The sequence below is a fragment of the Pteropus alecto genome, unplaced genomic scaffold, assembly GCF_000325575.1.
Source record: "Pteropus alecto unplaced genomic scaffold, ASM32557v1 scaffold213, whole genome shotgun sequence".
In the NCBI taxonomy this organism is placed as follows: Eukaryota; Metazoa; Chordata; class Mammalia; order Chiroptera; family Pteropodidae; genus Pteropus; species Pteropus alecto.
In genome coordinates, this window is record NW_006434829.1 from 4,464,675 (window position 1) to 4,481,546 (window position 16,872).

The 16,872-nt window shown below is 45.1% G+C and overlaps 2 protein-coding genes across 2 annotated transcripts; both read left to right on the plus strand.

Annotated features, from left to right (window-relative positions):
- The first annotated feature begins 3,055 nt into the window (after nucleotides 1-3,055).
- Nucleotides 3,056-4,060, plus strand: HCAR1 (hydroxycarboxylic acid receptor 1). The gene has a single exon (XM_006927015.2). It carries the CDS (start codon nucleotides 3,056-3,058, stop codon nucleotides 4,058-4,060), a length of 1,005 nt encoding a protein of 334 aa, XP_006927077.2.
- Nucleotides 4,061-11,515: 7,455 nt separating this feature from the next.
- LOC102880145 (hydroxycarboxylic acid receptor 2) lies at nucleotides 11,516-13,531 on the plus strand. Its single transcript, XM_006927014.3, has one exon. The coding sequence runs from the start codon at nucleotides 11,574-11,576 to the stop codon at nucleotides 12,663-12,665; it is 1,092 nt and encodes a 363-aa protein (XP_006927076.2). The 5' UTR covers nucleotides 11,516-11,573; the 3' UTR covers nucleotides 12,666-13,531.
- The last annotated feature ends 3,341 nt before the right edge of the window (nucleotides 13,532-16,872 follow it).

Consider the following 16,872-nt stretch of genomic DNA (forward strand, 5'->3'; position numbering starts at 1 on the left):
CACGACAAAAGGCTGTCGCTTCTGTTTTTTTCAACTATTTCCTCAATCCTCCAAAGTCTAAACTCCTCAAACGTTCCTCAGATGCCCCCTCCAGCCTTACTTCTTCCAGGATCTTCATTTTGTCTGAAATGTCTATTCCTTCTATTTCTGCCCCTGGAAATTTTAACAGCTCTCTCTCCCAAAACTTCAATGGATCAGTTGTACTTGTTTTTTGAACACATATTAAAATAAAATCGTATGGTCAAAATACATGTGTATATTATTCTGTGTCACCTAAAATAATCTCACATTTCCTGTGTGGTATATCTACCACTTTGGAAAATATTTCCTTAAAATGCTTATTCTATTTGCTTTTCTTTATTATTATTTACGGATTTGTTTTATTTCCCCTACTAAACACCCAACTCCAGACAGCAGATAACAGCTTCCTCATTTTGGGGGTCCTGAAGCCTCTAGCAAAAACACCAGGGAGGTTTACTAAATAAACATTTCTGTTTATTTTTTAATTTTAACTTTTTTTTTTAACTTAAGTATAGTTGGCATAGAATAGCATAGAATAGCATTTAAATCAATAAACCGTCAGGCACTGTAATTAATAGCTAGGAGTAAAAATAAGATGAGCAATAAAGTCTGCTATATATTTTCGAAGACTTTTTTAGAGCAATTTTAAGTTTACGGCAAAAAAGATTTCCCGTCTTCCCCCTCCGCACACATTACTCACAGTAGGCTTTCAGAGAATGAGAAACCTACCTTTTTCTTCCTAAATTCTCTGCCTTCCAGCTAATTCTCCAAAGAGAATTTGACAAAGACAGACGGAAAGGATGAGAAAAGAAAGGCCTTAGTCACACAGGAAAATGGAAGCCCTTGTGTTTACACGAATCCGGACAGTGTCTGCTAACACAGATGAAGAATATTTTTCATTTGCTAAAAAATCCGACCTGAATACCTTATTCAGACCTATCCGCCCAGCCTCATCTTGGGGTGCTACAGCCTATAGTAGTTGCTCCTGTTAGTCAAGGCCTGCTCACAGAGTCACAAAGGCCCGCAGAGTGACAGGGGCTACTGTGAGCCCTCACAAAAAGCGGGGGTGAGTCATCCGGATGCTCGTGCTGTGTGCCTTTCCTGCCAAGAACACGGACTTCATCTCCAAGGACCTCTCAGATTAGCGGGGGAGCTACGTGTCGATGTGTGATAGAGACACTTATCTGTTAGAAGTTAGGAGACTAACAAGTGAGGAGGAAAGTGGCAAGAGAATTGGCACCGGAAAGGTCGTTTGGGAACCTTGTGAACTAATCCAAGAAATGTGACCTTTCACCGAGGGCAGAGGTGACACACTCAAAATCTCACAGAGACCAGGCGCGAGAATGAGTGACGCTGGCCAGGTAAGAGGGAGTGGTGGGGACTGTGGCCAAACAGAGACCCCTTGGCCTGTCTAAAGTGGGCAGTTGCCCTCGGCTCCAGCTGATTGTTGCTATGTGGGATTGTGGGCCAGATCCTCCAGTCTCCCAAGAGAAGCTGGAAATACAGGTTTTTATAGGACAGTCCCGGTTCTTCAAAACACGTGGGCCAAATCAAACTGGTTTTCGAACCAGGTATGGCTCACAGGCTGTATAGCTATCACCCTGGCAGATCGAAGGATGCTAATGATGGCTTCTAAGCGAAAAAGAAAGGATATGACACATACGTACTTTAGAAAAATCGCACTGCAGTGTGGCAGAGGAATTACAAGAAACGGACCAGAGAAAAAGGAAGCCAACACTTTTGAACAGCTGGGAGGTGACAGTGGTCAGCGCTAGGGCAGAGGCAGTGGGCGGTGGTTGTGGGGCTGACTCGGTGGGAAGAATTTAGCTTTCTTCAGCATCTGGAAGGAGGCATGTTTCCACGCACTCCTCAGCCCTTTCCTAAACCAAAAGGCACAGGGCAGATGGATGATCTCTGCAGTCAAAGAATCGGTCATTTTAGCAAAGACTCTGATCTTCGGAGCAGTCCAGTTTTACCCATGATTATTTTAGAGAGAGATGCCATGACCAACTGCCCCAATCCTCATCCGCCCCCAACACATAATTAAAATAAAATAAAAACACATATGTCATGGTGTTTGGCTCTTTTGAGCAACCAGTGGGAAGCTCGGAGCCAAATCCTCTTTTGCATACAGCAGAGGGAGGGACTGGCTCCCACAGAGGCTGTTTCATGGAGACAGACATATGAAAAGTGACTTCCAATCCATGTCATGGTCCCTCTGGTTATGCAACTAGTCTCTTGGGTTCAAGGAAGGAGGCAAAGGGCAGGAGGTACGAATGGAGGGCGGGAAAGGTGGACCCACTTCAGAGAACTTTTTTCACACCCAACGAGTGAGGTTTTTAGAACCTTTTTTTTCCGCAGACCCTCCTGATTTTTGAGGGCTGTATTTTTGGGTGTGGGCATAGGAAATGGTTCTGAGCCGCTGGTCTCTGGCACCGCCCGGGAGCGCCCCATGGGATGGGGGACAGGACGGGGCAGTCAGGCAAAGGTTAGGGAGGAAAGTAACACAGAGGTCCAGATTGGCTCCAGGAAATGTTTGTATTTCTCCGCCGGGAGGGAGGACAAACAAACTCTTTTCGAGCCTTCTGGGCAGCTTTGCGCGCTCTCCAGCACAGAGAGAGTCTGCGGGGGAAGAGTGAGGCTGGAAATAAAAATCATTCTGGGGCCGGACCCAGCAACTGCCCTCCAGCATGAATCTCATTGGACCTGCCGGCCGCTTTGCAGAAATGACCACTTGCATGAAACTACATGCATTTCAAAGCCTCGCGGTGCTGCATACTTGGGCTCTCAGGAAGACCTGCAGCTCGTGACCCAGGCTCCTGAGAAAGGATTTCCCTGAAACTCTCATTTTCCAGCTGAAGTTTCTGTTCTCCAAATGAGCAGTGGCCGCATCAACCCACATGTGTGGTCGGGGCGTGCACCTCAGGGTGAAGAAGTTAGAAAACCAGCAGCCGGGTGAGTGGCAGCGATTAGATAAACCTCTGTGCGTTTGTGGGGAGTCCAGGGCACACGAAGCATCTGTCCTCTGTCCACCATGGACAACGGGTCGTGCTGCCTCATCGAAGGGGACCCCATCTCCCAGGTGATGCCGCCGCTGCTGATCCTGGCCTTCGTGCTCGGTGCCCTGGGCAATGGGATTGCCTTGTGTGGTTTCTGCTTTCACATGAAGACCTGGAAGCCGAGTACTATTTACCTTTTCAACTTGGCCGTGGCTGACTTCCTCCTCATGATCTGCCTGCCCTTTCGGACAGACTACTATCGCAGAGGTAGACAATGGGCCTTTGAGGACATTCCCTGTCGGGTGGCACTCTTCATGCTGGCCATGAACAGGGCCGGGAGCATTGCGTTCCTTACACTGGTGGCTGTGGACAGGTATTTCAAAGTGGTCCACCCGCACCACGTGGTGAATACTATCTCCAACCGGACCGCGGCTGGCATCGCCTGTGCCCTTTGGACCGTGGTGATCCTGGGGACTCTGCACCTTTTGATGGAGAACCATCTGTGTGTGCAGGAGAAGACCGTGTCCTGTGAGAGCTTCATCATGGAGTCGGACAACGGCTGGCACGACATCATGTTCCAGCTGGAGTTCTTCCTGCCCCTCGGCATCATCTTGTTTTGCTCCTTCAAGATTATTTGGAGCCTGAAGCAGAGGCAGCAGCTGGCCAGGCAGACCCGGATGAAGAAGGCCACCCGGTTCATCATGGTGGTGGCGGCTGTGTTCGTCACGTGCTACCTGCCCAGCGTGTCAGCCAGACTCTATTTCCTCTGGATGATGCCCTCGAGTGCCTGTGACCGCTCTGTCCACGTAGCCCTCCACGTCACCCTCAGCTTCACCTACATGAACAGCATGCTGGACCCCCTGGTGTATTATTTTTCAAGTCCCTCGTTCCCCAAATTTTACACCAAGCTCAAAATCTGCAGTTTGAGACCCAGACGCTCTAAAGCACAGAGGCCAGAAGAGATGCCAATTTCAAAACTCTGTCGCAAGAGTTGCACCAGCGTGACAAACAGCTTGCACAGCCAGCCCGATGTGCTGTAGGACCTCCAAATGTGTTGAACCGGCACTAAGACAGACAGACCAAACAGAGGACAGTTTGGCAACTTAGAAATAATTCGTGCTATGGGTGGGGGGCTTTGAAAACGTGGCCATTCCTTAGCTGCATCCCCCCCCACGCTGTTGGAAACAAAGTTCAGGCTACTATGCGTTTTTGGAAGGTCCCAGTGGAGAAGTGAGTCGGTCGCATTTCTATGATCTGATTACAATGATAGGGGACAATATGTGCATGTAATGAGACGTGTGTATGCTGGGTGGTGGGGCGGGGGGAGCGCTTAGGAAGAGCTCGGCTTCCGTGTAATTTTAAACGGCTGAGTAAACAGGTACATGTGTTTAAATCTGTCGCGTTCTCTCCCCCAGGGAGTCAGTGAACTTAATGACTTATCGATATTTCCTGTCGGCTAACCTTAAATCATTACTTGTCTTGGAAAATAGAAGCTGGACTAAGTCAATACTTTTATTTCAGGCTGAGCGAGGTTCTTTAGATTGGAATGTCTCGATTCTGATGATTTTCATCTTCACCCCCCAACCCCCACCGCCGTTCATTTCTTGGCTTCTCAGTAGCCCGAGGAGAATGACAGCAAAACAATCTGCTCTGACCTTCTCTGAGCTCTGTATTTTTCTGCAAGTCTTTGCATTTCGCAGAACATGCTGAGGGATATGTTTACCTGCCCTGATTTTTCCAGTGGGAGCTGAGTGCTTGGAAAAAAAAAAAAAAAAAAATCCCTTTGGCCTTTGGGAAATGCTGAGTCCAGCACAATTGCTTTTACCTGCTTTTACGTGACTATGAGTTAATATTAGTCCCTCATTCATTCATTCTCCACGTATTTACTGAATTCATATTTGTGCCAGGCGCTGTGCTATGTCCTTTTTACCTGGAAGGTTATCAGTCAACTCTTATATGATGGCAAAGTTTCTTTTGGGGGGGACGCAAACAGGTTAATAACCTTCATCTTTTCAATGAATGTAGTTTCTAGACCAGTTTCTGCAAACACCAGTGTTTTCCTCTCATTGCGGGATTCTACCGAAGGGTGGAAAGGGGAAGTGTCCCTTATACACAATTGTACCTGGAACCCTCAAAACCAGATGATTCTATGAAATGTCAGGCTGGCCTGCCTCAGACTAGAGCCAACATTGTCGTTTTCTGAGCCTTTATTTACACGTTCTCAGGTTCCCAGGGTACTCTGTGCACTAAAGGACCTTACCAGCTTTTAGCGTTTGGGCTTCAAAACCCCCTTATTGGCTGTCCTCAATATTTCCTTTTTCAGAGGCACTGCACAGCCTAGGAATGAAAGGCGTGGGCTGTAGACAGTCAGATGACTCTAGTCTGAATCCCAACTTACTAGATATGATTCAGAATCTGGTTTTATTTAACCACGTTTAGTTTTTACTTCCTCACCTGCCAAACAGGTGTGACAATAACATTGACTTCAAAAGATCGTTGTGCAGATTCAACTAATACAGGATCCTGAAGCCAGGGTTCTTATCAGCATCAAAGAACCACATATCTTCCTGATATAAATCTGTGAAAACCCACACTTCTGCTTTTCTGTTTTTCATTCTAACTCTTTCCTGGGCTCCTTTGTTGCTTCGTCTTAATAAAAATGGGTTTCTACAGCAAGTTTGTTGTTTTGTCTGTGACCCTACGTTAAATGACTCTGACTCGTAAGACTGTACGTTCCAAAGAAAAAAGTCTAAAAACTCCAGAAGCTCGTGGTAGGCAGAAGTGCTCACTAAAAACAGTGAGAATGGAAAAAAAAAAAAAAAAAAAAGGAAAGACAAATCAAAACAAAACCCCAAACACAGTCTTGCCTTTGCTTTCCTTTTTAAATTCACAGAATGCGACAGAACTAAATCTCGTCAAGAAGCGTTCTTCAGAAACTCTAAGGAAGAAGGGTAATAGCTTTGTTGGCAAAGCTTCCTTTAAACTACCTGGAACAGAAAAAGTGTAACTGATTTAGGAGAAAATGTTTCCTCTTACTCAAGGTCTTCCAGGAAAAGTCACATAAAAGCTAAAAGAGATATGAGACCATATATTCTACAGAAATTGTATGAAAAAAATAAGAGGCACATTTTATTGGTGCTGACAGTGTAAAAGTTTCAGTTCTGGTTTATTCTCAGAATGGGTTTTCTTACCTCTTATTAAAAGCGAAATGGTTAAGATGGGATCTGAAGTCACCTGAGGGCAGGGGCTGCTTAGACAGGATTAGAACTCTGGGTCCCAAGGGGTTAAGACGATTGTTAAAGGTTCTACAGAAAAGTGAGCAAAGTGAGTTGGGATGCCTGGTCTCAACCTGCCCACCTTCTGGGTCATCGAACCCACAGAGGTTTCCAGTATGTCTCAAGACCCCGTCATCACAGCAAATGCATAAAGGGCTTCAGGACTAGTTCTATAATTCGCAGGGCCCCGGGCAAAGTGAAAATGCAAGGCCGTCCCGTTCAAAAAGCCTTAAGAATTTCAAAGTGGCGACAGCAGAGCATTAAACTAAACACCCTTCTGAGTTTAGCCATGAAGCTGGGATCCTAAAGTTTCCATCTCTGTCTCTGTGTCTATGTCTATGTCTATGTCTATGTCTATCTCTATCTATAGGTTGAGATGGAATAAACAGATGGGCTCACATATGGGCCTCATCTACATTTAGCTTCCAGTGATGACACAGTAGAAGTGGGAAGGAGTCAATATTTTATTCCTTGTGAAGATTCATTCATTCATTCATTCATTCATTCCCTCTTTCAAGGAAAATCGATTAGGCACCAGCTCCGTACCAGACACGGCAGAAACACAATGAAAAACACAGCCCCTGACCACCCTATTGTAGAAACCAAGGGACAAATAAAATGACCACTCAGGGGAACTGCCTGGAAAGTGGTTGACAGAGGGTTCTACGGGAGAACCCAGGGGCCCTTAATCCTGGCTTGGAGGGTCTGGGGGGGTGGGAGAAAGCTTCTCAGAGGAAGTGGCTCATGAACTTAGTCCTGAAGGATGGACAGGAGGCAACCAGATGACTACTGGGGAAAGGTATCCCAATTAGAGCAGAGTGGGAACCGCAAGGCAATCAACGAGACGTGAATGAAACCCCAGGCTGGGCTGAGACGGCCTGGTCAGAGGTGAAGCCATGAGAGCCACCAGGGAGAGGTCTTTTCACTACCCTTCTGGGAAGAAGATTCATGAATCGCTTTTCAGATTCCCTTCTTTTAAGAAAAAGAATTAAATTTCTTTAATTACAGAAGGCATATATGCATTTCTGCTTAAAATTCAAAGAATTTCAAATCTATAAAGTAAGAAGTAAAAGTCTTCTTTTCATTTTTCTTAATCTTATATCCTAGAGGTGATGACTTTTAACATTCGGGATATATACACACTTGCCCACAAAGAATGAATCTTGTTTTGTTTTGCTAAAGCAGGATATACATATATATGTATATATAGTAAAGATTCCTCTATATAGTTTTGCAAGGTATTTTATCATAGTTTCCTACCTCAGAACAGAGGTCGAGCTCACCGTTTTTAACTATATTTCATTGTATAAACAAAACATATATAGTTAACCAATGTCCTTTTAGTGAACATTTAAGTCATTTCCAATTTGCCTCTATTGCCATCTTGCTATGGTGATTATTCTGAAGGATACATCTTTAGGCACATGGGCCAGAGTTTTTGGAAGCTAGATCTTTAGACACAAGACTTGTTGGGTCAGAGGACAGGTAATAGTGGGCGAGGCAGTGTGCGCAATGGCTGAGAACGTAGCCCTGGGGCCAGACCGTCTGGGCTCAAACCTTATCTTCTTACCAGCTGTGTGATCTCCAGCAAGTTACTCAATCTCTCAATGCTTTACTTTCCTTGTCTGTAAAATGGGGACAAGAATAGTACCTGCCCCGAAGGGTGGTTGTGAGTACTGAATGAGTTTAGATGTATAAAGCACCCATAATAGTGTCCAACACAGAGTAAGCACTATTTCTATTAACTCTTATTATTGTCTTATATTAGCTCTTATAATCTTTACATGCGCCACCAAATTGCCCAACGAAAAGCCTGAACCAACTTATACTCCCATCAACAGTAGATGAAAAGTTTTCTTCCACACTTTTGCCGACAAGATCTTGTTTCTTTTGCTTGTATAATAAGCATTTTTCCCTTCTTTTTGTAAAAACAAAAACATTTTACTCTTTAAAGTGATGAAGTCCAATTTACCAATGTTGTGGTCGTTCATGTTTGATGTACCTACGAAGGCTTTGCCTAAGCCAACGTCATGAGAACTTCCTCTTAAATTCCAAAAATTTTATGTCTTAAATTGAGGTCTGTGATTTATTTTAAGTTAATTTTTTATGTACAATGCAAGGAAGGGGACCAACTTCATTCTTTTGCATGTGGCTCTCTGGTTGTCTCAGCCTCATTTATTAAAAAAGCGATTCTGTCCGCCATTGATTTGTCTGAGTGCCCTTTTAAAAGTCAGCTGACCGTAAGTGTAAGGGATTGCTTCTGGACTCTCAGATCCCGCTCTGTCGACTTACGTGTCTACCCTTATGCCAGGACCGCACTGTCTTGATTACTGTAGATTTGCAGCAAGTTTTTAAATCATGAGGTGTGAATTTTGTACTTTGTTCTTCTTTTTCAAGATTATTTGGTTAAATAATCAAATGTTAGGTTTTTAACACTGAGAAGTTTTGCTTGTGTGACTTTGGAAGCCCTATGTAGCCTTGTAAGACGCCTAGCCTACCCTGTGGAAAGAACATATGAAGAGGCTACGTGTAGATGCCACAGAGAGATGCCGCATAGACACAAGGCAATATGGAGGGGGAGAAGTGCCCAGATGTCCTGCTCGAATCTAGCTGCCACCTGAGACCCCTCCCCCCGCAAATGAGAGCCACTCAGCTGAGCCCGGCCAACCCATAGAGCTATGAGCGCAAAGACAGAGTTTAAAGACAAATAGTGAATTACTGAATCTCTATAAGCCTCAGTTTTCAGATCTGTAAAATGGGGAAGATGATAATATTAACATATCACTCACAGGGTTCTTGTGAGGATTAAATGAGGTCATGTATACTAACGCCCGGCATAAAGCAAACTACTGATAAATGGTAGCTTTTTTTCTTCCTCTTTTTTTTTTTTTTTAAATGGTTCCATCCAGTTCAGTGGTACACATTCGAGCTGTAATATGATAACCAGGCATGGAGATTCGATTGCGAAAGTCATAGATTTTAAGTGGCGTTTCCACAAAACTCAGTGGAATCACTGCCTTCGCTATTGAAATGATTCATTATAATGAGTTTCTGTACAACTCATGTGATAGAAAAAAAATAAATACATAAGGGAAGCATACATGCAAGACAGAACATGCCGCTGGTGCGGTGGGAAAGGCGGAAATCCCAGAGCAGGCACCGGGACCCAGGGGGCGGGGTTGGGGCGGGGGATTTACACGAGTAGGTGTGAACTTTGGTTTAGGATCACAGAATGTGAAGCTGAAAGGAAGCGTGAAGATTATCTAATCCCTCAGTTTACATATGAGAAAGCCGAGCGGTGAAGAGGTTTCACAGCTAGTTAATGAGGGAACCAGGACAAGCACCCCGCCTCTCCAGTTTTTCTTTTTTTTTTTTTTCCAAATTTAACAATATTTGTTGTTGTTCTTTTCTAATTTTGTCTATCATTATTATTTTAAAATGCCTATATTATAAAATTTAAAATTTAGAAAGGGAGGGACCTTTGCAAATTTTAGTTCCCAGAAATCATTTTTTCAAAAATAACTCTCGTTAATGACTTTTAGTTAAAAAGGACCTTCAGGATTACTTGAAGAATATCGTTGACAAGTTCACATTTGTCCTAAAAGGAAACATGATATTCACGGGCAGCAAGGGTGGGAAACAAATACCAGTTGTTTCACTAGAGCCTGAAGACACCCACATAATGTGACCTCGATCCAGTGCAGCCTTATAGATGAGGCAATCACATAATAAGAGGCAATGCGTGAATTGGTCAGGGACATAGACTTTTAAGCCGGAGCCAGATCCACACTCAAGCTCTGCCCTTATGAGCTGAGTAGCCTTGAATATGCGAAAAACCTCTCTGAGCTTCATGTTCCTCATTTTGAATCTGAGCTTCATGTTCCTCATTGTAATAGTTAAGGTAAAACAAGATAATGTTTTTAAAGCACCGGGCGTGGGGGCTGACACATTGGGGCTCTCTGTACCACAGGTGCCAACATTATCTTCATCATCATCTTCATCATCGAGTACGTCTGGTTCCTGTGGGAGTTTAATATTAGATCGCCTTGACTAATTCACTGTCAAGAGTCTACAAACCTCTATTACTGAACCTCGGCATGCAACTAAAACAACGAATTTCCTATTTCTAACCCAAAGTCGAAGCAACACAATTTAGAAACCTCTAGTAAAGCAAGAATTCAACAGACCAAAATATCGCGGGGTAGACATGTTCTGTAGGGTTCCACCCAATCAGACTGAGAAGCAAAGAAATAATGTATGAATTGGCAGAGTTCAAAGTCCTCTTAGGTCCCCTCGCTCTAAGTTTAATTTTCCAAAAATGGGGGCTTTGAAAATATCACATGATTAGTGGGGGAAGACGGCGGGCAAGGGGACAAAGGAGACACAAACTCCGCTCAAACTTTCTGCTCAACTTGGCTGTGAATCTAAAACTGCTCTAAAAAATAAAACTGATTAATTTAAAAATACTTAAACATAAATCACTTGAGCATGGAAGCATGTCAAAAGCTAACACAAACAAACAAAAACCCAAACTCACCGTAACGTACAACCGACAGTCCAAACTAGGGTCAAGTTTTCAAACATCTTATGGAATTTTATGCTGTTCTGAAGTAGCTTTTTTTTTTTTTTTTTTCCCTAACTAGAGATTAATTGCAGAGTTCTGGTGTGGAAAAACAATCCATGTTTGTACAGGGAAGATGGCATGCAACACATCTGCCCTCATAAAATAGACAATTACTTTCTTCTCAGCCTTTCCAAAAGAAATCGCGTGTGTGCTGTTTCCTAAATCATATACATGCTAATAATTCATACTCATTTCTGGAAAATCCTGCTGTTTAGCACAGTATGTTATTTTTGCTGCTGTTGTTTTGTTAACTACGTAAACCGACCACACGACAGTGAATCAATCCGCCAGTACTCAGTCCTTTGTACTTTGTGCATTCCACAGGGATGCCCTCCACATTTTAGTAATTCATAAATGACAGTCGGCTCGCCTAAACTTATCCTTTATAATGAGAAAATTTTGCGGGTTCCTATCCGCCTGGGGGATTTTTATTGCTTGTTTGTGCAAACAGCAGGTTGCATAAGAGTCATGCTGGCTTTTTTTTTTTTTTTTAAGCAATTTCGTAGTTTCCTGGTAACCATTCAGTCATCTGTTTCGACACTCTGACATGACATAAAGGCGGGTGCTGAGCCACACGTTCGCCACACAGGCACACACCTCTTTCTTTGAGCATTCGCTAGGTGAGGCGCTCGCTGGGCCCAGCTCAGTCCACTGATGAACCCGTACCACCAGCAAACTCATTTTCTGTTGATACACAACAAGAACTGCTGTGTGTTCCGGGACGACTTCATTGCCAACGTCCTGCCACCGGTGTTGGTGCTGGAGTTTGTGTTTGGGCTCTTGGGCAATGGCCTTGCTCTGTGGATTTTCTGCTTCCACCTCAAGTCCTGGAAATCCAGCCGGATTTTCCTGTTCAACTTGGCCGTGGCTGACTTTCTCCTGATCATCTGTCTGCCGTTCTTGACGGATAACTATGTGAGGAAGTGGGACTGGAGGTTTGGGGACATTCCTTGTCGGCTGATGCTGTTCATGTTGGCCATGAACCGCCAAGGCAGCATCATCTTCCTCACGGTGGTGGCCGTGGACAGGTACTTCCGGGTGGTCCATCCCCACCATGCTCTGAACAAGATCTCTAATCGAACGGCGGCCATCATCTCCTGCCTCCTGTGGGTCCTCACCATCGGCCTGACGGTTCACCTCCTGTACAACAATATGCTAATCAAGAATCACGACGCGAATTTGTGCAGCAGCTTTAGCATCTGTCACATCTTCAGGTGGCACGATGCCATGTTCCTCCTGGAGTTCTTCCTGCCCCTGAGCATCATCCTGTTCTGCTCGGTCAGAATCATCTGGAGCCTGCGGCAGAGACAAATGGACAGGCATGCCAAAATCAAAAGGGCCATCAACTTCATCATGGTGGTGGCCATTGTCTTCATCATCTGCTTCCTGCCCAGTGTGGCTGTGCGCATACGCATTTTCTGGCTCCTGCACACCGTGGGTACCAAGGACTGTGACATCTATAGCTCGGCTGACCTGGCGTTTTTCATCACCCTCAGCTTCACCTATATGAACAGCATGCTGGACCCTTTGGTGTACTATTTCTCCAGCCCATCTTTTCCCAACTTCTTCTCCACTTTGATCAACCGCTATCTCCGGAAGAAGACTCCAGAGGAGCCAGACAATAACCGGAGCACTAGCGTCGAGCTCACGGAGGATTTGAGTGCTACCAGGAGTGTTTCAGGTGCTTTAATGGCCAACCCCAGTGAGCCATGGAGCCCCCCTTACCTGACTCCGACTTCTCGTTAAATAACCACGCCAAGAAGGGAGACTGTCGCCAAGATTTCTGGAGAAACAGTTTGGCTGGTGCGCACAGTAACATCATTAGACTTGGCCTGAGGTTTCCTGGAACTTCCGGATTCAGAGAATCTGATTTAGAGAAGCGGTATGGCAGAGTGGGCCACAGACACCCTGGAGGAATGGCGAGTCAAGCTTCTGTGCATCTGAAAATTCCGCTCCATCGCAGACACTTGCAGAAGTGAAGATGGCAAAACTGTTCATGTTTCTGCCCAGTGGAGTTGGAACCACAGAGACAGCCACCAGCACCCCGGAAGTCACGGGTCCCTTCCCTTCACCTGCCTGAGACTTGGATGCTTCTCGGCTCTTGGGGCCAGACCGACCCTGTTCATGGCTCTGGCCGGGGAAAGGAGAGCCAAGTGATTGGAGGGCAGTTACGGCCTTGGACGGGGCACAGGCCGTATTACACAAGCCAGCAGATCGCCTGGGGTCCGTGGGACTGGTTTGTCTTTACCGAGCTCTAGCAGAAACGAACTAGACAAAGAGACTCGTGAACTCGGGTTAACGTCTGAGTTTGCAGTGGTGCTAAGAAGGGGATTAGCCCAGAGAGGTACTGAGCCAAACGGTGTGACTCAGAGAAAGGAAAAGGCATTTGTGCTACAACCTGCAAGGAATCCGTTCTCTTTCTTGTTTGCGCTATTTGAAGGTTGAGCAGATAAAAGGCTTCAGGGAAGAGAGCTGCTTCCCACCTCTGTTTGCTTTTATCATTAAAAGAGAAATGCTGTCCAGTGCTTAGAGGGGGAAGATTACTCCTGGTTCATTTGCTTATATTTCTGTACTTATGAGAAATCTACCACTTCAATAAACGGATATGAGATGCACGGTCTGGTATTGCATGTGTCTGGGTGACGGTCCATGGAAATGGACTTCTTACTTAAGCAGAGACCTTATTGGTTTGTGAACTGTGTCCTGGTAGAAAAATGTCATCTACTGTAAAGTAAAAAACTACGCGAATACTCAGCTGTACCGTGAGACAGTTACGTCAAAATTCCGTATGCATTGGGACCAGGATGGGACGGAGCATGGGAAAAACATTTAATTCGGAAGGGTCATTGCAGACAGCATTGCAAGAGCACTTTCCATTTTATTAGAGTTTGGTGACTATGGCTAGTCTGTTTGTATATTAAAAGAGGAATCCAGCCGCACTGGAATTTTTGCATAGAGAGGGAAGCAAGAACTTCCTAAGGAGTAGTTTCAGTTCCCGAATCTGGGGCGGAAAGGGGATATACTGGTTTGAGTCTGTGATCTGTCCAAGTTTCTGTTATGCTTTCATTTCCGGCTTCTGTCACTCCTCGATTCTTTAGCAAGACAAGGCTTGCTTTGACATTCTGACTTGGATACAGATAAGAAAGGTAGATACACAGACTCCCAGCCGCAGCTGGAACAGCAGTAAATGAAGGCAGGTAGCTGTTCTTCAATTTCTTAAATGCTTTCAGAGCGCTTTGCTGATCTGGTTCTACACTCAACTCCTAGAGGCAGGAAGTTAAAAGCAGAGATCCCCAACTTAAAGAGGAGGACATGGCAGAGATGAGCTCGGAAGAAAGTAGGGATTCCCCAGCCGGAGGCCTGAGTCAGAAGGGAGACCAGCTGTGAAATTCCAAGCTACTCAGAACTAACAACTCCCATTCATTCATTGGTTCATGCGTTCTATCAGCTTTTGTGAATTAAGCACCAACTAGGTGCCAGACACTGCTCTGGGTGGTCGGTGGAAATAGGACAAGCGACAGAGGTGCCCACCATCCTCATTCAAAGTGCCAAGGCACACTGAAAAGAAGTATGCAAATGAACGGGAAGGGAACTCAGGATAGCTATGGTATTCAGGAGACAGCAAAGCTGGGTGATGGGAAAAAAGGGAGTGAAGTAGGGTAACTGGGAAGGTCTCTAGGAGGAAGTGACCTTGAGATGAGCCATGAATGACCAGACAGAGCAAACAGTGCAACAGTCTGGGGGACGGGGATGTTCCCAGGCAGTGGGCATGGGAAGTGCAAAGGCCCTGAGGTGAGAATTAGTCTGTTTGTGAGCCCATTAGTTTCCTAGGGCTGCCTCAACAAGTACCACAGACATGGCAGCTTAAAACAGCAAAAATATATCCTTTCTCAGTCCTGGAGGCCAGAGGTCCGAATCAAGGTGTCACCAGGGCTGGTTCTATCTGGAGGCTCCGAGGGAGAATCTGTTCCACGCCTCTCTCCCGGACGCTGGTGGCTCTCGGCAATCTTGGCGTTCCTTGCCTTGAAGAGACATCGCTCCCGGATCTGCCTCCATCTCTACCTGGCCTTCTTCTCTCACTGTGTGTTGTCTCCTTTCCCATGTCTTAGAAGGATACTTGACACTGGATTTAGGGAACGATGGTGGTGGCTGTAGGAGGCAAGGTCATGGCCCTTTACTCCAGCTTTTACCTATGAACGTGACTCAGTGTCTGTCAGGTCAGATGCTCTCAGAATCTGATCCATCTCAAACTACTCTTTATAAAAGGTCATAAAGGCAACAGTCACACAGCAGCTGGATAAAGGGTATTTTTAAACTATTGTTTGTATAAAAACATGCTCTCTGCCGGGTGTTCCTCTGATAACATTTCAGATCATCTGTTTCGCTCATTTAAACGGCATGAAGGTTTGGGCTTTTAACAGAGTCGATCTCAATTCTCTCGCTTCCAAAATTTCTGCCATATTGTAAAACTATGGCCCCAGGAAACTGCAGAGGTCATGGGTTGACCTTCGAGAAGCAGTTCACAATGCCCCAAACCCTTCCAGATGTAGACCTTCAGATGTGACTCCTAGAGTCCCTCAGGAGGTGTTCTGGAGAAGAAAAGTCTTCGCTATTTTTTGTATTGCTTAATAAACTCGGGAGAAAGAAAGACTTTTCGGCAGGCTTAGGTGTGGTGAGTACCTGCCCAGGAAGTTCTGCTCACTAAATTTCGTGTCTTTTATGATGAATGAAACATGACTATTTTGCAATCAGTGCAGGAATTTCTTTGGGCTCAGATTTAACATCTGGCCACTCTCTTGTCTCTTCAGGGAGAAGGGGTTTGCGAGCGGCGTTACAAACGTCAGACCTGACCTATCGTACACAAGCCCATGGTCTTGTCAGAGGACAGGCAAGTTCTTCTAGGCCCTTAACAAATATTGATATACTCAGGGCTCTGGCCACATCCAGGGAGGGATTTATAGCCACCAATAGGTGTTGGGGATAGGACATGACATTCCCAATGTAACTGAAGAAGAGTAAATGAGCTGACCTACAATGTCGCCAGCTTGAAAAACAGTAGGTTTCTTTTCAGCAAGCTCACAAAATATCCCTCCTTTGGAATATGATACGTTAGTAGGAACGTAGTATTAATGACCCATTTCTGGTTTTGGTAAAGCAGCACGATGCACAGATAGATGCACGATTGAGAGATGCCACTTTCATCATTGTCGTCATCATGTGATCACCATCAGTTACTATATCTGCATTTGCTCCGCGCTAGCTGTGAGACACTGTGCTAAATGTTTTACAAAGACTACTACCTCATTGCATCCTTCCGATAGCTTCAGAAGGTATTGAAAGGTGCTATTTCCGTTTTACAGAAAAGGAGCTGAGGCCCAGAGAGTTTGAATAATTTGCCCAAGGTCATACAACTTACACGAGATGGACCAAGAGAACAAATGTAAGCACGCTGACGCCAGAGTCTCTGCCCCTAAGATTCTGAAAAAATGCAAAGGGAGGGATGAGCAACGTGAACTGAAAAAAGCAGGCTGACTCCCCTGACCTATCTGGTAGTCAATATTTCAGGAACTTTTCAGGCTGCCCAACGCTAGGCCCTCAGGCACCGCCCAAGTCCAGCCTGAGATCATGTACTGAAGGCGCCTGGCATAGTGCCCTGAGTCTAGAGGGTATTATTCTATAAGTTTCCTTTCTCCAAAGCTAACTGGTGATCGACCCCTTCGTTCCTCTTGTCTTTCTAAAGAAGCTACCATCTCACGAGGCAGGTTAGGGTCGCTCACTGCAATACTGTTCGTAATAGTGAAAAATAGAGAACGACCTAAGTGTCCAATAGTCGAGAAATAGATACATAGTGATGCAGGCACCCAACAGAATACCGTATGTGAAGAAACAATGAACTTGTAGCCATAGGACTGAATCTTGAGCACAATAACTAGAGCAAAAAAGCAAGTCACCA